Source organism: Chiroxiphia lanceolata, chromosome 4 (assembly GCF_009829145.1).
Source record: "Chiroxiphia lanceolata isolate bChiLan1 chromosome 4, bChiLan1.pri, whole genome shotgun sequence".
NCBI classification, from domain to species: domain Eukaryota; kingdom Metazoa; phylum Chordata; class Aves; order Passeriformes; family Pipridae; genus Chiroxiphia; species Chiroxiphia lanceolata.
In genome coordinates this window covers 627625-649498 of record NC_045640.1, presented here as the reverse complement: position 1 = coordinate 649498, position 21874 = coordinate 627625, and the positions used below count along the sequence as shown (strand labels likewise).

General features: G+C 52.6%; 2 protein-coding genes across 2 annotated transcripts in view; both read right to left on the bottom strand.

Moving 5' to 3' along the window:
* The window catches only part of LOC116785622 (dysferlin-like), a 62705-nt gene extending 49743 nt beyond the window's left edge, over positions 1 to 12962 (bottom strand). Inside the window, exons 1-6 of the mRNA XM_032685451.1 lie at positions 12808 to 12962; positions 11421 to 11576; positions 5850 to 5981; positions 3880 to 4046; positions 1543 to 1657; positions 1287 to 1392 (exon numbers count right to left, since the gene is read on the bottom strand). Of these exons, the coding sequence (XP_032541342.1) occupies positions 1287 to 1392; positions 1543 to 1657; positions 3880 to 4046; positions 5850 to 5981; positions 11421 to 11576; positions 12808 to 12912 (781 nt within the window). The 5' untranslated portion in view covers positions 12913 to 12962. The remainder of the gene's footprint in view (positions 1 to 1286; positions 1393 to 1542; positions 1658 to 3879; positions 4047 to 5849; positions 5982 to 11420; positions 11577 to 12807) is intronic.
* A 422-nt stretch (positions 12963 to 13384) lies between these two features.
* LOC116785621 (dysferlin-like) overlaps positions 13385 to 21874 on the bottom strand; it is a 33900-nt gene continuing 25410 nt past the window's right edge. The window contains exons 17-22 of the mRNA XM_032685450.1: positions 19250 to 19365; positions 18824 to 18937; positions 17163 to 17340; positions 15709 to 15833; positions 14584 to 14690; positions 13385 to 13391 (exon numbers count right to left, since the gene is read on the bottom strand). Coding sequence (XP_032541341.1) covers positions 13385 to 13391; positions 14584 to 14690; positions 15709 to 15833; positions 17163 to 17340; positions 18824 to 18937; positions 19250 to 19365 — 647 coding nt within the window. The remainder of the gene's footprint in view (positions 13392 to 14583; positions 14691 to 15708; positions 15834 to 17162; positions 17341 to 18823; positions 18938 to 19249; positions 19366 to 21874) is intronic.

The following is a 21874-nucleotide window of genomic DNA, read 5'->3' as shown; positions in this document are numbered from 1 at the left end:
AATCCCTGGTGGCCCTTGGTGGTCCCCATGGATGTGTCATTTGGGATGTCCCAGTGATGGATCCCTGGTGGCCCTTGGTGGTCCCCATGGATGTGTCCCTCTGGGATGCCCAGCTGGTGGATCCCTGGTGGTCCCCCATGGATGTGTCCCTCTGGGATGTCCAGCTGGTGGATCCCTGGTGGTCCCCATGGATGTGTCCCTCTGGGATGCCCAAGTGGAAGATCCCTGGTGGCCCTTGGTGGTCCCCATGGATGTGTCATTTGGGATGTCCCAGTGATGGATCCCTGGTGGCCCTTGGTGGTCCCCATGGATGTGTCCCTCTGGGATGCCCAAGTGGAAGATCCATGGTGGCCCTCGGTGGTCCCCCATGGATGTGTCACTCTGGTGGATCCCTGGTGGCCCTTGGAAATCCCCATGGATGTGTCCCTCTGGAATGCCCAAGTGGAAGATCCCTGGTGGCCCTTGGTGGTCCCCATGGATGTGTCCCTCTGGAATGCCCAAGTGGAAGATCCCTGGTGGCCCTTGGTGGTCCCCATGGATGTGTCCCTCTGGGATGTCCAGCTGGTGGATCCCTGGTGGTCCCCATGGATGTGTCCCTCTGGGATGTCCAAGTGGAAGATCCCTGGTGGCCCTTGGAGGTCCCCATGGATGTGTCCCACTGGGATGTGTCCCTCTGGGATGTCCAGCTGGGGGATTCCTGGTGGCCCTTGGTGGTCCCCATGGATGTGTCCCTCTGGGATAGTCAAGTGATGGATCCTTGGTGGCCCTTGGTGGTCCCCATGGATGTGTCACTCTGGGATGCCCAAGTGGAAGATCCCTGGTGGCCCTTGGTGGTCCCCCATGGATGTGTCATTTGGGATGTCCAGCTGGTGGATCCCTGGTGGCCCTTGGTGGTCCCCATGGATGAGTCCCTCTGGGATGTGTCCCTTTGGGATGTGTCCCTCTGGAATGTCCAGCTGGTGGATCCCTGGTGGCCCTTGGCTCAAAGTCACAGCCTGGGGACTCTCTGTCCTCCCTCCCTCGGGCCACCCCGACCCCTGTGACCGTCTCTGGCCTCATGTTTTCCGTTTCTCTCGCACCAGAATTTCGGGAAGCTGTCCCTGGACTATCCCAGCAGCCAGGAGAGCGCTGCCTTTGGGAATTCCCACCCCCAGCCCGAGCAAGAGGGTCCCCCAGGGCCTGACCCCCTTCTCCTGATCCAGCAGGGATCCAGGACATGTCTCATCCCTGGGGAGGGAAGAGCAGGATGGGGGATGAGCACAGGGCCCCCAAAGTGCTCACGGTACCTTTCTCATCCACAGCTCTGTTGAGATCCGTGTCCCACTCCAGGTCTTCCCATTTCCAGCCCGGAGGACACTCGATCTCATCCTTGGGCAGGACCTTCTCCCCGTTCTGTGGGACACAGGGGTGTTGGCAACAAAAGGATCCATAAATCCCCCCTGATCTCCAGCACTCCCAGCCCGGGCTGGTGCCCAGCTCCAGCATTCCCACCCCAGCTCCAGCATTCCCGCCCCAGCTCCAGCATTCCCACTTTTCCCTCACCACGTCGGTGTAGGCGTCAGTCATGTGGATCCACTGCCCCCCGGGGAGCCGGACCTGGTTCTCAAACACCTCCTCCACGAAGCTCAGGTGTCCTGCATCCACGTCATGGAGCAACCTGTATCCCGGGAAACATCCCATGGGATTGCCCATCCCACCCTCCACATCATGGAGCAACCTGCATCCCGGGAAACATCCCATGGGATTCCACATCCCACCCTCCACATCACGGAGCAACCTGCATCCCGGGAAATATCCCATAGGATTCCCCATCCCACCCTCCACATCATGGAGCAACCTGCACCCCCCATGGGCACATCCCAGTCAGGGAATCCCCATTCCACCCTCCATGTTGTGGAGCAACCTGCATCCCGGGAGATGTCCCATGGGATTCCACATCCCACCCTCCACATCATGGAGCAACCCGCACTCCAGGAAACATCCCATGGGATTGCCCATCCCACCCTCCACATCATGGAGCAACCTGAATCCCGGGAAACATCCCATGGGATTGCTCATCCCACCCTCCACATCATGGAGCAACCTGCATCCCAGGAGACATCCCATGGGATTCCCCATCCCATCCTCCACATCATGGAGCAACCTGCATCCTTGGGAAACATCCCATGGGATTGCCCATCCCACCCTCCATGTTGTGGAGCAACGTGCATCCCAGGAGACATCCCATGGGATTCCACATCCCACCCTCCACATCATGGAGCAACCTGCACTCCAGGAGACATCCCATGGGATTCCCCATCCCACCCTCCATGTCATGGAGCAACGTGCATCCCAGGAGACATCCCATGGGATTCCCTATCCCACTCTCCACGTCATGGAGCAACCTGCATCCCGGAAAACATCCCATGGGATTGCTCATCCCACCTCCACATCATGGAGCAACCTGCATCCCAGAAAACATCCCATGGGATTTCCCATCCCACCTCCACATCATGGAGCAACCTGCACTCCATGGGCACATCCCAGTCAGGGATTCCCCATCCCACCCTCCATGTTGTGGAGCAACCTGCATCCCAGGAAACATCCCATGGGATTCCCCATCCCACCCTCCATATCATGGAGCAACCTGGGACACACCCCAGTCAGGGATTCCCCATCCCGCCCTCCACATGATGGAGCAACCTGCATCCTGGAAAACATCCCATGGGATTCCCCATCCCACCCTCCATGTCATGGAGCAACCTGCATCCCAGGAGACATCCCATGGGATTCCCTATCCCACTCTCCACGTCACGGAGCAACCTGCATCCCAGGAGACATCCCATGGGATTGCTCATCCCACCTCCACATCATGGAGCAACCTGCATCCCGGGAAACATCCCATGGGATTTCCCATCCCACCTCCACATCATGGAGCAACCTGCACTCCATGGGCACATCCCAGTCAGGGATTCCCCATCCCACCCTCCATGTTGTGGAGCAACCTGCATCCCAGGAAACATCCCATGGGATTCCACATCCCACCCTCCACATGATGGAGCAACCTGGGACACATCCCAGTCAGGGATTCCCCATCCCACCCTCCACATGATGGAGCAACCTGCATCCCGGGAAACATCCCATGGGATTGCTCATCCCACCTCCACATCATGGAGCAACTTACATCCCAGGAGACATCCCATGGGATTTCCCATCCCACCTCCACATCATGGAGCAACCTGCACTCCATGGGCACATCCCAGTCAGGGATTGCCCATCCCACCCTCCATGTTGTGGAGCAACCTGCATCCCAGGAAACATCCCATGGGATTCCCCATCCCACCCTCCACATCATGGAGCAACCTGGGACACATCCCAGTCAGGGATTCCCCATCCCACCCTCCACATGATGGAGCAACCTGCATCCCGGGAAACATCCCATGGGATTGCTCATCCCACCCTCCACATGATGGAGCAACCTGCATCCCAGGAGACATCCCATGGGTTTCCCCATCCCACCCTCCATGTCATGGAGCAACCTGCATCCCAGGAGACATCCCATGGGATTCCCCATCCCACCCTCCTGGGCATGGGCACAGCCTGGGGCCATGCCCAGCATTCCCAAACCTCTTCCACCTCGGGTTCCAAGCAAAGCTCCCGGGACACCTCAGGCCAAGCCCAAACCCCGTGAAATCCCTGCCAGTGCCCCACGGGGATCCCATTCCCAAACCTCCTCAGCCTCGGAGACCCCGGCCCTCTTCCCTGCTCCGGGGGCTGGTTCTCCATGCGGATCTCAGGACAACCCCCAAGGCTCCTCAAAGGGAGCACCAGGAGGAACCCCCAGGGCACCCCAGCCCTGCAGCCCGGGCTCTGCTCCGTTTTTTGGGATGTCCCACTCACGTCCTCTCGGGGCAGACGAACCAGTCCCCGGCCCAGGCCCATCCGGCGGAGGGTCGGAAGCTGTCCTTGGGCAGGCGGATCCGGCCCGTCACGTCCGAGTACTTGGGGTACGTGAGGCCCGTGGTGCCCCAGTTCCCCACCAGCGCCAGCTTCGTCTGGTTCTCGTACTGGGGGGAGCAACAGCAGGCAGGTTTTGGGGTGGCAGGCACGAAATCCCGCCCGGAATCCTTTAGAGTTCCCACCGACCAGCCCTGCGGGGCCCCATCCTGAGGACGGGACCTCCTGGGAAAAGCCAACCCCCAGCCCCACCAGACTCCCTCCTGGCCAGGAGGTGGATGGAGATGGGAAGGGACGATGTGGATTTATGGCTCTTTCCCAACTTTCTCCTCAACATTCCAGGCTGGATATTGGTGGAAATGTTTCCCTCTTCTCACAGTTTTTAGGGAATAACGTGACCTGTGGTCCAGCTCATTCCCTTCCCTCCAGCAGGAGGATGGACATGGGAAGGGACAATGTGGATTTATGGCTCTTTCCCAATTTGATCCTCAGCATTCCAGGCTGGATGTTGATGGAAAGAGCTCCCTCTTCTCACAGTTTTTAGGGAATAACATGACCTGTGGTCCAACCCATTCCCTTCCCTCATGCAGGAGGATGAAGAACTGAAGAGACAATTTATGGATTTATGGCTCTTTCCCAACTTTCTCCTCAACCTTCCAAGCTGGATATTGGTGGAAATGGATCCCTCTTCTTACAGTTTTTAGGGAATAATGTGACCTGTCCCCACCAGGGTCCAGCCTGTTCCCTCCCCTCCACAGGAGGATTGAGATGTGAAGGGACAATGTGGATTTATGGCTCTTTCCCAGTTTGATCCTCAACCTTCCAAGCTGGATATTGGTGGAAATGGATCCCTCTTCTTACAGTTTTTAGGGAATAACATGACCTGTGGTCCAGCCCATTCCCTTCCCTCCAGTAGGAGGATGGAGATGTAAAGGGACAATTTATGGATTTATGGCTCTTTCCCAACCTTCTCCTCAACCTCCCAGGCTGGATATTGGTGGAAATGGCTCCCTCTTCTCACAGTTTTTAGGGAATAATGTGACCTGTACCCACCACGGTCCAGCCCATTCTCTCCCCTCCAGCAGGAGGATGGAGATGGGAAGGGACAATGTGAATTTATGGTTCATTCCCAATTTGATCCTCAACCTTCCAGGCTGGATATTGGTGGAAATGGATCCCTCTTCTTACAGTTTTTAGGGAATAACGTGACCTGTGGTCCAGCCCATTCCCTCCCCTCCACAGGAGGATGGAGATGTAAAGGGACAATGTGGATTTACAGCTCATTCCCAACCTTCTCCTCAACCTTCCAAGCTGGATATTGGTGGAAATGGATCCCTCTTCTAACAGTTTTTAGGGAATAATATGACCTGTGGTCCAGCCCATTCCCTTCCCTCCAGTAGGAAGACGGAGATGTAAAGGGACAATGTGGATTTATGGCTCATTCCCAACTTTCTCCTCAACCTTCCAGGCTGGATATTGGTGGAAATGGTTCCCTCTTCTCACAGTTTTTAGGGAATAATGTGACCTGTACCCACCACGGTCCAGCCCATTCTCTCCCCTCCAGCAGGAGGATGGAGATGGGAAGGGACAATGTGAATTTATGGTTCATTCCCAATTTGATCCTCAACCTTCCAGGCTGGATATTGGTGGAAATGGATCCCTCTTCTTACAGTTTTTAGGGAATAACATGACCTGTGGTCCAGCCCATTCCCTCCCCTCCACAGGAGGATGGAGATGTAAAGGGACAGTATGGATTTATGGCTCATTGCCAACCTTCTCCTCAACCTCCCAAGCTGGATGTTGATGGAATTGGCTCCCTCTCCTCCCAGTTTTCACGGATTGATGTGACCCGCGGAGCCGCCGCCCGCCCCGGGGAGGCCCCAAATCCCAGGATATCCCTGTGGGTCACTCACGGTCTCGGCGAACACGGAGAGCTTTCCCTCGGCGAACTGGTTGAACTCCTTCTCGTCCACGGCCAGGCCGAACCAGAGCCGCACCCGGATCTGCGCCGGGATCCGCGGCCCCGCAGCCTCCTCCTGCGGGTACTGCCCCGGAACGGCCCCGTCAGCACCCCCGGGGGGATCAACGGGAATGCTCGGGATGGGAGGGCGGGAATGGTGCCCCGGAGGGGGGAGGTGGGACACGGAGCACAGCCGGGAATTGGGAGAAGTTTGGGGATCGCGGAATCGCGGAGGGAAGAGACCTTCGGGATCATCCAGTGCCGGTCAACAGCCCGGAAATGTGTTCCCAGGGGACACTGAGGAGCTTCAAAGGTCCAGGGGTTGGAGGCAGGGAGAGGGGTGGGATCAGGGACAGGGACAAAGGTAGGGACAGGGATAGAGTCAGGATCAGGGACAGGGTCAGGATCAGGGACAGGGACAAAGCAGGGACAGGGATAGAGTCAGGATCAGGGACAGGGTCAGGATCAGGGACAGGGACAAAGCAGGGACAGGGATAGAGTCAGGATCAGGGACAGGGACAAAGACAGGGACAGGGATAGAGTCAGGATCAGGGACAGGGTCAGGATCAGGGACAGGGACAAAGGTAGGGACAGGGACAGAGTCAGGATCAGGGACAGGGTCAGGATCAGGGACAGGGACAAAGGCAGGGACAGGGACAGAGTCAGGATCAGGGACAGGGTCAGGATCAGGGACAGGGACAAAGGTAGAGACGGGGATAGAGTCAGGATCAGGGACAGGGTCAGGATCAGGGACAGGGACAAAGGTAGAGACGGGGATAGAGTCAGGATCAGGGACAGGGTCAGGATCAGGGAAAGGATCAGGGAAAGGATCAGGGACCGGGAGAGGGACAAGGTCATGGACAGGGTCAGAGACAAAGTCAAGGACAGGGACAGAGTCAGGATCAGGGAGAAAGTCAAGGACAAGGTCAGGGACAAAGGCAGGGACAGGGAAAGGGACAGGGAGGGGGGCAAGGTCAGGATCATGGACAGGGTCAGAGACAAAGTCAAGGACAGGGACAGTCAGGATCAGGGACAAGGTCAGAGATGGGCAGGATCAGGGACAAGGTCAAGGACAGGGACAAAATCAGGGACAGGGACAGAGTCAGGGACAGGGACAGAGTCAGGGACAGGGATAAGGTCAGAGATAGGATCAGGGACAGGGAAAAGGACAAGGTCAGGGACAGGATAAGGGCCAGGGACAGGGACAAGGTCAGGGACAGGATGAGGGACAGGGAGAAAGTCAAGGACAGGATCAGGCACAGGGATAAGGTCAGGGACGAGGTCAGGGACGAGGTCAGGGACAGGAATAAGGTCAGGGACAAGGTCAGGATCAGTCAGAGGGAAAGGGACAAGGTCAGGGACAAGGCCAGGGAAAAGGTCAGGATCAGGGACAGGGACAAGAACAGGGACAGGATCAGGGACAAAGTCAGAGACAGGGAAAGGGACAAGGCCAGGGACAAGGTCTGGATCAGGGACAGGGATAAGTCAGGGACAAGGTCAGGGACAAAGTCAGGGACAAAGTCAGGGACAGGATCAGGATCAGGGACAGAGTCAGGGACAAGGCCAGGGACAATGTCAGGGACAGGATCAGGATCAGGGACAAAGTCAGGGACAAGGTCAGGGACAAGGTCAGGGACAGGATCAGGATCAGGGACAAAGTCAGGGACAAGGCCAGGGACAAGGTCTGGATCAGGGACAGGGATAAGTCAGGGACAATGTCAGGGACAAAGTCAGGGACAGGATCAGGATTAGGGACAAAGGCAGGGACAAGGTCAGGGACAAGGTCTGGATCAGGGACAGGGATAAGTCAGGGACAATGTCAGGGACAAAGTCAGGGACAGGATCAGGATTAGGGACAAAGGCAGGGACAAGGTCAGGGACAAGGTCTGGATCAGGGACAGGGATAAGTCAGGGACAATGTCAGGGACAAAGTCAGGGACAGGATCAGGATCAGGGACAAAGGCAGGGACAAGGCCAGGGACAAGGTCTGGATCAGGGACAGGGATAAGTCAGGGACAAAGAAAGAGGGACAGGATGAGGGACAAGGACAGGATCAGGGACAGGGTCAGGATCAGGGCAAAGGCAGGGACAGGGACAAAGTCAGGGACACCCTTCAGGGTCAGGACACCAAACCCAACCCACACACTCAGCAAAAATAGAAATAATCCACAGGAATTTTCCCTCATTTCCCCTTTTTTCTCTCTCTCAGCCACTTTTCCCTAATCCAAGTGCTGCTGGTTTTCCATCCAGAGCTCAAGGACAATGAAAAAAATAAATCCCAGTTTAGGGATTTTAGCTCATTTTTGCTGCCAGCCGGGTTTGGGCTTTGGGGCTTTACTGAGTTTATTTTGTTTGACTTTATTTAGTTTAGAGCTTGTTCAGTGCTCATTCTCTGCTCCCGAGGTGGCACCGGCCAAGGAATGCCACTGGAGATGGGAGAAACTCGGGAATTGCCTGGCAGGGGAACGGCAGCTTAAATTCCTTGGGGCGGCAGAGGGTCAGGAATTGGGGGGAAAAAAAATAATATATATATATATATATATACACTAATTATATAATATAGTTTTATTAATTATATTTATCATATAATTCTATTATATAATTATATAATATTATATATCTGGTTGCTTTTAGCTTGTAGGGTATATTTATTCGTGTAAATAAATGTATATACACTTCCCCTTTCCCCAGTTTTATATATATATATATAATATAATTATATAATACAATTTTACTAATTATATTTATAATATAATTATAATTCTATTATATAATTATATAATATTATATATCTGGTTGCTTTTAGCTTGTAGGGTATATTTATTCGTGTAAATAAATGTATATATACTTCCCCTTTCCCCAATTTTATATATATATATATATATATATATATATAAAATATAATTATATAATATAATTATATTAATTATATTTATCATATAATTATAATTGTATTATATTATTATATAATATTCTATATATGGTTGCTTTTAGCTTGTGCAGTATATTTATTTGTGAAAATAAATGTATATATACTTCCCTTTCCCCAATTATATATATATAATATAGTTATATAATTATACAAAATAATTATATTAATTATATTTATTATATAATTATAATTACATAATTCTATTATATAATTATATTATATATATGGTTGTTTTCAGCTTGTAGGGTATATTTATTTGTGTTAAATAAATGTATATATACTTCCCCTTTCCCCAATTTTATATATATATATATATATATATATAATATAATTATATAATTATATAATATAATATGGTTATATTAATTATATTTATTATATAATTATAATTATATTTATATAATTATATTATATAATTATATAATATTATATATCTGGTTGCTTTTAGCTTGTAGGGTATATTTATTTGTGTAAATAAATGTATATATACTTCCCCTTTCCCCAATTTTATATATAAATATAATATAATTATATAATATAATTATATATATATAATTATAGTTTTATTAATTATATTTATCATATAATTATAATTCTATTATATAATTATATAATATTCTATATATGGTTGCTTTTAGCTTGTAGAGTATATTTATTTGTGAAAAATAAATGTATATATACTTCCCTTTCCCTAATTATATATATATATTATATAGTTATAAAATTATATAATATAATTATATTAATTATATTTATTATATAATTATAATTATATAATTCTATTATATAATTATACTATATATATGGTTGCTTTTAGCTTGTAGGGCATATTTATTTGTGTAAATAAATGTATATATACTTCCCCTTTCCCCAATTATATATATATATATATATATAATTGTATAATTATATAATTATATAATTATATTATATAATATAGTTGTATTAATTATATTTATTATATAATTATAATTCTATTTATATAATTCTATTATATAATTATATAATATTATATATATGGTTGCTTTTAGTTTGTAGGGTATATTTATTTGTGTAAATAAATGTATATATACTTCCCCTTTTCCCAATTTTTTATATATATATGTATATAAAATATAATTATATAATATAATTCTGTTAATTATATTTATCATATAATTATAATTATATTATATAATTATATGATATTATATATATATGGTTGCTTTTAGCTTGTGCAGTATATTCATTTGTGTAAATAAATGTATATATACTTCCCCTTTCCCCAATTTTATATATATATATATATGATATAATTATATAATATAATATAATTATATCAATTATATTTATCCTATAACTATAATTATATTATATATCATTAGATATATAATTTTATATATTATATAATTATATAATATAATTATATTAATTATATTTATCATATAATTATAATTATATTACATAATTATATAATATTATATGTATGGTTGCTTTTAGCTTGTAGGGTATATTTATTTGTGTAAATAAATGTATATATACTTCCCCTTTCCCCAATTTTATATATATATATATATAATATAATTATATAATATAATTATATTAATTATATTTATCATGTAATTATAATTATATTATATATAATTATATATATGATTTTATATATTATATAATTATATAATAAAATTATATTAATTATATTTATCATATAATTATAATTATATTATATATAATTATATATATAATTTTATATATATTATATAATCATATAATATAATTATATTAATTATATTTATAATATAATTATAATTCTATTATATAATTATATAATATTATATATCTGGTTGCTTTTAGCTTGTAGGGTATATTTATTTGTGTAAATAAATGTATATATACTTCCCCTTTCCCCAATTTTTTATATAGATATATTATATAATTATATAATATAATTTTATTAATTATATTTATCATATAATTATAATTATATTATATATAATTATATATATAATTTTATATAAATTATATAATATAATTTTATTAATTATATTTATCATATAATTATAATTATATCATATAATTATATAATAATATATATATGGCTGCTTTTAGCTTGTAGGGTATATTTATTTGTGTAAGATAAATGTAAATATACTTCCCCTTTCCCAAATTATATATATATATATTATAGAATTATAGAGTTATATATTATAATACAATTATATTATTTATTATAGAACTATAATTATATTATATAATTATATATTATAATACAATTATTTTAATTATATTTATTATAGAACTACAATTATATTATATAATTATCTATTATAATACAATTATATTAATTATATTTATTATATAACTACAATTATATTATATAATTATATAATATATATCTGGTTGCTTTTAGCCTGTAGGGCATATTTATCTGTGTAAAATAAATGTAAATACACTTTCCCCTATAGAAGCCTCCGGCCTGAAAGTTTCTCTTGGGCGTCGAGATGAACTTGCGGGCAGGGGGTGTGTGGGAAGCCCGGAAACGGGATTTTGGGATTTTCGTGGCGGCTCAAAGGACCACCCCCCCCCCTCCCCGTGGCCAGGGCTCCGAGGTACCTTGAGGAAGATGGTTTGGAGCTTCCCGCAGTCGGAGCCGCAGCACGGGGGGATGTTGCGGGAGAAGAGGACGCGGTGGGCGGGGACCCGGGCGTAGGCGACGCGTCTGTCCCCCTGCAGCAGCCAGATCACGATGTCCGGGAGGCTGTTCTGGGGCTGCGGACGGGACACGGAACGGTGGGAGGCTGCTCTGGGGCCGGGAGACACCGCGGGGGCCGAAGGGAGGGATCCGCACGGACACGCGGACACGCGGACACGCGGACACACGGACACGCGGACACGCGGACACGCGGACACGCGGCGGGCAGGGAACCCTTCCCGGGGTGGGAAGGACCTCAAAGCTCATCTCCTTCCGCCAACCTTCAACACCTCCCACCAGCCCAAGTTGCTCCAAGCCAGTGTCACCCAGCAGTGTCACCCAGCAGTGTCACCCCCTCTGTCCCCACCCCAGCAGTGTCACCTCCTCTGCTCCCACCCCAGCAGTGTCACCTTCTGTGCCATGGCCTGGAGGCAGCACAGCCAGTGTCCCCCAGCAGTGTCACCCCAGCAGTGTCACCCAGCAGTGTCACCTCCTCTGCTCCCACCCCAGCAGTGTCACCCCAGCAGTGTCACCCCAGCAGTGTCCCCCCCTCTGTCCCCATCCCAGCAGTGTCACCTCATGTGCCATGGCCCGGAGGTGGCACAGCCAGTGTCCCCCAACAGTGTCACCCCAGCAGTGTCACCCCAGCAGTGTCACCCCAGCAGTGTCACCCCCTCTGCTCCCACCCCAGCAGTGTCACCCAGCAGTGTCCCCCATCCCAGCAGCGTCACCTCACGTGCCATGGCTCTAAGGTGGCACAGCCAGTCCCACCCCAGCAGTGTCACCCACCCCAGCAGTGTCCCCCAACAGTGTCACCCTTCAGTGTCACCCCAGCAGTGTCACCCCGTGTGCCATGGCCCGCAGGCAGCACAGCCAGTGTCACCCAGCAGTGTCACCCAGCAGTGTCACCCAACAGTGCCCCCCTGCAGTGTCACCTCCTGTGCCATGGTGCACAGGCAGCACAGCCAGTGTCCCCTAGCAGTGTCACCCAGCCCAGCAGTGTCACCTCCTGTGCCATGGCTCTGAGGTGGCACAGGCAGTGTCCCCCAGCACTGTCACCCCCTCTGTCTCCACCCCAGCAGTGTCCCCCAGCAGTGTCACCTCATGCGCCACAGCCCTGAGGTGACACAGCCAGTGTCCCCCAGCAGTGTCCCCCCCTCTGCTCCCACCCCAGCAGTGTCCCCCAGCAGTGTCACCTCATGTGCCACAGCCCTGAGGTGACACAGTCAGTGTCCCCCAGCAGTGTCCCCCCCTCTGCTCCCACCCCAGCAGTGTCCCCACCCCAGCAGTGTCCCCCAGCAGTGTCACCTCGTGTGCCAAGGTCCTGAGGCGGCCCAGCCAGTCCTCCCCCTGCTCCAGGAGCGTGTCCAGGTTGTTGTCCCGGTGTTTGAGCCTCAGGGCCGCCTGCACCATCTGCTCCAGGTGGGAGCTGCGCAGCCGGAACAGCCGCTGGTCCAGGGCCGTGCTGCAGGCTCTGCCCAGAACATCGGGAAGCTGCAGGCTGGGGAATGGGAACAGAGTGGGGTCACACACTGGGATGGGCTGGGGAATGGGAACAGAGTGGGATCACACTCTGGGATGGGCTGGGGAATGGGAACAGAGTGGGGTCACACGCTGGGATGGGCTGGGGAATGGGAACAGAGTGGGGTCACACTCTGGGATGGGCTGGGGAATGGGAACAGAGTGGGATCACACTCTGGGATGGGGCAGAGAACGGGATCACACTCTGGGATGGGCTGGGATAGAGCAGAGAATGGGATCACACACTGGGATGGGGCAGAGAATGGGATCACACACTGGGATGGGGTGGGATGGGATGGGATCACACTCTGGGATGGGGCAGAGAGTGGGATCACACTCTGGGATGGGATGGGATGGGATGGGATCACACTCTGGGATGGGGCAGAGAGTGGGATCACACTCTGGGCTGGGCTGGGATGGAGCTCAAAGGTGGGTTAATCCACCTCCCAGCCCACCCCAACTCAGTCACACTGGGGGGGGGGGTCCTGTCTTTTTAAAGGGGGGGAAAAGAAGAGGGAAAGAAGGTGTAGGGAAAAGGAGGAAGAAAAATAGGAGGGAGAAGGGAAGGGAAAAAGGTTTGGGGGAGAAGGGAAGGGAAAAACAGGGGGGGAAATGTGGGGGAAAAGGGCGGGGAAAAAAGAGAAAGGAAAAAAAAAAAAAAAAAAGAGAAAGGAAAAAAAAGAGAAAGGAAAAAAAAAAGAGAAAGGAAAAAAAAGAGAAAGGAAAAAAAAAAAAAAAAGAAAGGAAAAAAAAAAAAAGAGAAGGAAAAAAAAAAAGAGAAAGGAAAAAAAAAAAAAAAAAGAGAAAGGAAAAAAAGAGAAAGGAAAAAAAAGAGAAAGGAAAAAAAGATAAAGGAAAAAAAGAGAAAGTAAATAAGAGAAAGGAAAAATGAGAAAGGAAAAAAAGAGAAAGGAAAAAAGAGACAGGAAAAAAGAGAAAGGAAAAAAAGAGAAAGGAAAAAAAGAGAAAGGAAAAAAAGAGAAAGGAAAAAAAGAGAAAGGAAAAAAAGAGAAAGGAAAAAAAGAGAAAGGAAAAAAAAAGATAAAGGAAAAAAAGAGAAATGAAAAAAAGAGAAAGGAAAAAAAGAGAAAGGAAAAAAAGAGAAAGGAAAAAAGAGAAAGGAAAAAAGAGAAAGGAAAAAAGAGAAAGGAAAAAAGGGAGGGGAAAAAGAGAGGGAAAAAGAGAGGGAGAAAGGGAGGGAAAAAGGGAGGGGAAAAAAAGGGGGGGAAAAAGGCGGGAAAAAAGGCGGGAAAAAAAGGCGGGAAAAAAAGGTGGGAAAAAAAAGGCGGGAAAAAAAGGCGGGAAAAAAAAAGCAGGAAAAACAAGATGAGAAAAAAAGGCGGGAAAAAATGGTGGGAAAAATAGGTAGGAAAAAAAGGCAGGAAAAAAAAGGCAGGAAAAAAAAGGCAGGGGAACAAGGTGGGGAAAAAAAGGTGGGAAAAATGGCAGAAAAAAAAGGCGGGAAAAAAAGGCAGGAGAAAAAATGCAGGGAAAAAAAAAGGGTGAGGCCAAAGCAGTGGGTCCGTTGTGGGGCAGGCAGTGAGGGCAGGCCGGGCCTGGTACCTGCAGTCGGCGATGACATCGTCCAGCAGTTGGTTCCCCAGCCCCTCCAGCTCGGCCGGGGGCACGTTGGACTGCAGGGCCAGCTGGACCCGCGCCAGGTTGGCTTCCTGGGGGATGGGGCATGAGGAGCTGCCATCAGGGAACCCCCAGAACCACCCCACACCCCCCAGAGCCCCGGGGTGTCCGGGGTCGATCCCCGGGATCAGAGGCTCTGCACCCCCGAGCTTTGAGTGCCAGGGGAAACAAGAGGGAAATGCAAGAAATCCCATAAATAGCTCAGGAGATGAAGGGAGGTTCCATCCCTGGAAGTGTCCAAGGCCAGGTTGGATGGGGCTTGGAGCAGCTTGGGATAGGGGAAAGTGTCCCTGCCCAGGGCAGGGGGTGGCACTGGGTGGGCTTTAAGGTCCCTCCCAACCCAACCCATTCCAGGATTCTGGAGCCCCTCTGCCCAGGAACAGAGCTGGGGGGGTTCCCCTGGAGAAGAGAAGGCTCCAGGGAGAGCTGAGAGCCCCTGGCAGGGCCTGAAGGGGCTCCAGGAGAGCTGGAGAAGGACTGGGGACAAGGGAGGGAGGGACAGGACACAGGGAATGGCTTCCCACTGCCAGAGGGCAGGGATAGGTGGGATATTGGGAAGGAATTCCTGGCTAGGAGGGTGGGGAGGCCCTGGCCCAGGTTGGGCAGAGAAGCTGTGGCTGCCCCTGGATCCCTGGGAGTGTCCAAGGCCAGGTTGGAGCCACCTGGGATAATGGAAGGTGTCCCTGCCTGTGGAACTGGATGATTCTTAATATCCCCCCCCCGCCCAACCCAACCCATCCCACGAATCCATGACATCCCTGCCCTCCCAGCCCCGCAGCAGGGAGGGGTGCAGGACAAAGCCCCAGCCCGAGGGGGTCAGGGTGGTCCCAATTCCCCCATCACCCCATGGGCAGGGCAGGACACCCCGAACACCTCGGGTTGTCCCTCCACAGCCCCAGAGCCACCGACCCCCGGAGCTGAGCCAGGCTGAGGTGGCCTCTGTCCCCTGCCTGAGGTGGCCTCTGTCCCCTCCCTGAGGTGGCCCCTGTCCCCTCCCTGAGGTGGCCCCTGTCCCCTCCCTGTCCCCCCAGGAGGCAGAGGGACACTCACCAGCCTGTGGGCCGTGTGGAGCAGCAGGTTCTGGGCGTCGGTGCGGGCACTGATGTCCTCCCAGTAGGACGACAGAACCACCACGGGCTTCACGTTCCCCCAGGGCAGGTAATAGTAGTGACAGCCTGGGGACAGCACCCCCTGAGCTCGGGGAGCCGGGATAACGGAGGATCCCACCCCCTGGGAGCAGGGACCAAGGAGGGCACGGTGGGATTTGGGAGGGAGATCGACTCTGAGGGGGGTTTGGAGCTCCCCAAAGCCCAGCAAGGCCCACAGGGATGGGGGTCGGGCTCCGTGGGTGTGGCAGTGAGGTCAGAAAGCAGCACAGTGACCCCGGGGGGGTGAGGACATCCCACCCCAGGAGCCAGGGAATGGTTATCCCGAACACTGGCTCTTCCTTGGCAGAGAAACTGGCACTGGGCGTGCCATGGTGGTCCCAAAAACCACCTCAGTCAGCACAGGGCTGAGAGCAGTGCTGGCTGCCCCACTCCTCTCCAGTCACATGTTCCCCATGGGTGAGGTGGGAAGAACCTCTGGAGTCTCCTGGTCCAAGCCCTGCTCGAGCAGGGTCACCTTCAGCAGCTTATCCAGGACCACCTGGATACAACCATGGACTTCCTAACCCTGGGAGTGTCCAAGGCCAGCTTGGACAGGGCTTGGAGCAACCTGGGATACTGGGAGATGTCCCTGCCCAGGGCAGGGGGTGGCACTGGGTGGGATTTAAGGTCCCTTCCAACCAAAGACATTCCAGGATTCTGGAGCCCCTCTGCTCTGGAGCCAGGCTGGGAGAGCTGGGAATGTCCAGTTTGGAAGAGAGAAGGTTCCAGGGAGACCTGAGAGCCCCTCCTGCTCTGGAGCCAGGCTGAAGGAGCTGCCCCATACCTGGAAGTGTCCAAGGCCAGGTTGGACGGGGCTTGGAGTAACCTGGGCTAGGGGAAGGTGTCCCTGCCTGTGGAACTGGATCTTTAAGGTCCCTTCCAACCCAACCCATTCCAGGATTCTGGAGCCCCTCTGCTCTGGAGTCAGGCTGGGAGAGCTGGGGGAGTTCCCCTGGAGAAGAGAAGGCTCCAGGGAGAGCTGAGAGCCCCTGGCAGGGCCTGAAGGGGCTCCAGGAGAGCTGGAGAGGGACTGGGGACAAGGCAGGGAGGGACAGCACACAGGGAATGGCTTCAAACTGGAAAAGTGGAGATTTGGGTGGGATATTGGGAAGGAATTCTTCGGTGGGAGGGTGGTGAGGGGCTGGGCTGGGATTCCCAGAGCAGCTGTGGCTGCCCCTGGATCCCTGGGAGTGTCCAAAGCCTGGCTGGACGGGGCTTGGAGCCACCTGGGCCGGTGGAAGGTCTCCCTTCCCACGGAACCCGACAAGCTTTAAGGTCCCTCCCAGTCCCAAGCCATTCCGCGATCCCGCGCCCGCATCCCGCCGGGATCGGAGCCTCCCGAGGCCGGGAACTCACCGTCGAACACGGCCCTGCTGTACTGGGTGGTGGAGGCCAGGGGCAGGCACGTGGTGTCGAACTTGTTGCCGTAGTTGCCGATGCTGACCTCGAACTGCACCGCGGCCTCCACGCACGGCAGCATCGTGGCCGAGTAGAAGGCGGCGAACAGGGAATATTTCCGGCGGCGCAGGAACTTCTGCGGCGGGAACGGGAGCGTGGGCGTGGAGCAGAGGCCACCACCCCCCTCCTGGACACCGAGCCAGGGAGCCCAGGGAAGGGAACAGAGCTGGGGAAGGGGTTGGAGCAGCAGGAGGGGCTGAGGGAGCTGGGGGGGCTCAGCCCGGAGAAAAGGAGGCTCAGGGGGGACCTTCTGGCTCTGCAACCCCCCGACAGGAAGGGGGAGCTGGGGGGGGCTGTTTTCTCTGTTCTCCAGCAGGGATTGAGTCACCAGGATGGTGGGACTCAGCAGGGATGGGGGGGACCCCATTCCAGCCCAGGAAGAGCCGTTTCCCAGCAAGGTGTGTGTTTGCTTCCCAATCCCACTCTGGATCCTGAGGTGAGTCATTCCCGGGTGGCCTTTGGGGAGTTCAGGTTCTGGATAAAGTGGCTCAGGATGGATCTCTCCATGTGTCGGGCTCTGCTCCCAGGGAACAAGGGACAGGAGGAGAGGGAACGGCCTCCAGCTGTGCCAGGGGAGGCTCAGGTTGGACAGGAGGAGGAATTTCCCCCTGGAAAGGGTGGTGAGGCCTTGGCAGGGGCTGCCCAGGGAGGTTTGGAGTGCCCAGCCCTGGAGGTGCCCATGGAATGACAGGACGTGGCACTCAGTGCTCTGGGCTGAGGGACAAGGGGGGCATCGGGCACAGGGGGGATCCATGGGCTGGGAGGGCTTTTCCAGCCTCTGGGATCCTGGGATTCAGGGACCCTTCACTGCCCCAGCACACACAGCCCAGAGAGGCCTCTGAGATGGGAACTCCATTGCAGGGCAGAAAAACACACTTTGCAGCACAGGAGTTTTGGGGGAGATATTCAGGAAAACAAGGAGAAGGCCACAGCTTCTCAGGGAAAATGCAGCTGAAAGGTGAAAAATGAGGAAAGGGAGCAAATCTGGGAGAGCACCGGAGTGGAGGCAAACCTTCCAATGCTCCATGAGACCTTCCAGCCCCTTCCAGGGCCTGAAGGGGCTCCAGGAGAGCTGGAGAGGGACTGGGGACAAGGCATGGAGGGACAGCACACAGGGAATGGCTTCATAGTGGAAAAGTGGAGATTTGGGTGGGATTTTGGGATGAAATCTCTGGCTGGGAAGGTGGGGAGGCCCTGGCCCAGGTTGGGCAGAGAAGTTGTGGCTGCCCCTGGATCCCTGGAAGTGTCCAAGGCCAGGTTGGAGCCCCCTGGAATAGTGGAAGGTGTCCCTGCCCATGGAAATGGATGACCTTTCAGGCCCCTCCCAACCCAAACCGTTCCATGATTCCCTGTTCCCCACGATCAGCTCACACCACACGGGACCTCGGACGGATCAATCCTTGGAGGGACCCCTTGGAATGGAACTCGGCAGGAGGTACCTCCAGCAGCTCCCCAACCACGGGACCCACCCAGGAGCAACTTCCCACACCCTTTTCCAGAGTGTCCCACGTGCCCAAGGGGCCGGACACCCCCCGGAATGCTCCCCGAGACCCCGTTACCTCCACCCTCAGGACGTCATCCGCTGGAATATCCTCCACCTTCTGCTCCAGGTGCTCCACCAGTTTGGTCTCCAGCTCCACCAGCACCCTGCCCCGGTAGGCAACTCCCTCTCCCTTGGGACAGAGCAGGGAGGAAGCGTCAGGATCCCGGCATTCCCTCCCCACGGATCAGCTCTGCCTTTGGGTTTTTCCAGGAGCTCCGTCGCGGAGGAGAAAAGGGCGGGCAAAGAGCTCCGGCGGGCGCTTCCCGGGCGGAAAGTTCTGGGAGCGGAGCGGAGCCGGGAGGTCGGAGGCAGCGGGAATAGCCAAGGAATAGCAGGAGCCAGCGCAGGATCCCGCTGCCAGAGCCAGGGGGGGGTTAGAGCAGCCGGGCTGGAGCAGGAGGAGCTGCCGGGTTAGTGGAGCCCGGAGAGAAGCCGATGTCACCTTTCCCAGGTTGAGGGTCTCGTAGGGATCGGGGAATCCCGTGAATTCCCGGGGGCTCCCGTAGAGGTTGATGTAGCAGGGACCGAAGGTCGGCAGGAATCCGAGCCCGTCATCCACTGGGAATCACAGGGAGAGGAGCCATCAGAGCCGTCAGGGATTCCCGGAGGCGCCTCCAGGGCCCTGTCCCACCCCAGGCCGTGGTGGCCACGGCGGGGATGGAGGCACCAAAATGCTGTGGTTTGCACCCAAACTGGAGCCCTGAGAGCACTCACCTCAGGGCAGGACACACACAGGGCTGTGTCCCAGGAAAAACGGGAATTCCCAGCCCCGGGAAGGGTCCTCAGGGAAGGGGGGACGGTAAGAGAGGGGGCTTGGACAAGAGTAGGGGTGACAGGAGGAAAGGAAACGGCCTCAAGCAGCACTAGGGGTGAGCTGGGGTTGGATATTGGGAAAATTCCTTCCTGGAAAGGGCTGTGCAGCCCTGGCACAGCTGCCCAGGGTGGGGGGAGTCCCCATCCCTGGGGGGATTTAACACCCTGTGGATGTGGCACCTGGGGACATGGTCAGGGGTGGCCTTGGCAGTGCTGGGGGAACGGCTGGACTTGTTGGATCACAGGGATTTTCCAACCTATCCAGTTCCGTGATTCCACGAAGAGAATCACCCCTTTCCATGGAATTTCGGGCAGGAATCCCTGGCAGGGCCCTGCCCTGAGCTCCCCGTGCCAGCGGGGACACCCCAAAGGGCAGGGGAGCCCTTTCCCTGCTCCCAGAGAGCAGGAGGAGGCCGAGTTGGAGCCATTCCCTTCTCCCAAGGTGCCCAGACTGAACCCAGCTGATCCTCCCCCAGCCCGGACACTGAACCAGTAAAACCAGTCCCGAGCGGCGCCAAACTGGGACGGTACAGGGACGTTACTGGGACGTACGGTCTGAGGCCTTCAGGGGCTTCGGGGGAGCAGGAAACTCATCTGGGGCACAAAGAAAGGCAGAGAGGTCAGGAAAGGCTGGAAGAGGAGCCTGGAAAAGGGATGGAGGGGCACGGGGAACGAGGGTGGATGTCCCTGGGATTTAGAGCCGAGAGACAGGAGAGAGACAGAGAAGGACAGGGAGAGGTTGGCACGTGGAATCATGGAATGGTGTGGGTTGGAAGGGACCTCAAAGCCCATCCAGGGACACCTTCCAGCAGCCCAGGCTGATCCAAGGCCTGTCCAAGCCCGTCACCAGAGGCTGTAGGATTGGGGTGGACCGGGATCTGAGCATCCCTGAGGAGCATTCCCTGGCAGATCCCACCTCCCTCCTGGCCTCTCTCTCTCTCTCTCTCTCTCTCCAGCCCAGCCCAGGAGCCGTGCTGGAACTGGGGAGGAGGGGACTGGGCACACTGGGCACACTGGGCACACGAGCAGAGCCAGGCAGGGCCAGGGCAGGACACGGGGCTGGAGCACCTGGGCCGTGTCCTGGGGGCTGATCCACGGAATGGTGGAATGGCTCGGGTCAGAAGGGACCTTAAAGCCCACCCAGTCGCTCCCAGGGACACATTCCACCTGCCCAGGTTGCTCCCAGCCCATCCAGCCTGGATCCCGTGTCCCTGTGGATGCTCCCGGTGTGGGGGGGGTCCCAAGACACTCGAGATGCCCGAAGCCAGACGGGACATTCCCGGGGGGATCCAGATGCCACGAGGCCCTGGCAGCAGGACACGCTCATGCAGGACGGGGCAGGCTCTGCTCCTGGCCCTCAGCAGCCCCAAAACTGTGCCCCAGCTCCCTGCCCTCCCACCTGGCACAGGTGACAGTGTCACCCACCCTTCCCTGTCACAGTGTCACCCAAAATCCCTGTCATAGTGTCACCCATGAATCCCTATCACAGTGTCACCCGTCCATCCCTGTCACAGTGTCACCCTGTCCATCCCCATCACAGTGTCACCCATGAATCCCCATCACAATGTCACCCATCCATCCCTGTCACAGTGTCACCCACCCAACCCTGTCACAGTGTCACCCTGTCCATCCCCGTCACAGTGTCACCCATGAATCCCCGTCACAGTGTCACCCTGTCCATCCCTGTCACAGTGTCACCCGTCCATCCCTGTCACAGTGTCACTCACCCATCCCTGTCACAGTGTCACCCACCCATCCCTGTCACAGTGTCACCCACCCAACCCCGTCACAGTGTCACCCACCCATCCCTGTCACAGTGTCACCCACCCATCCCTGTCACAGTGTCACCCCCCTATCCCTGTCACAGTGTCACCCACAAATCCCTGTCACAGTGTCACCCATCCATCCCTGTCACAGTGTCACCCACCCATCCCTGTCACAGAGTCACCCATGAATCCCTGTCACAGTGTCACCCGTCCATCCCTGTCACAGTGTCACCCCCCCATCCCTGTCACAGTGTCACCCATGAATCCCTGTCACAGTGTCACCCTGTCCATCCCTGTCACAGTGTCACCCATCCAACCCTGTCAGTGTCACCCATCCAACCCTGTCAGAGTGTCACCCGCCCATCCCTGTCACAGTGTCACCTGTCCATCCCTGTCACAGTGTCACCCTGTCCATCCCTGTCACAGTGTCACCCATCCAACCCTGTCAGTCACAGTGTCACCCCCCCATCCCTGTCACAGTGTCACCC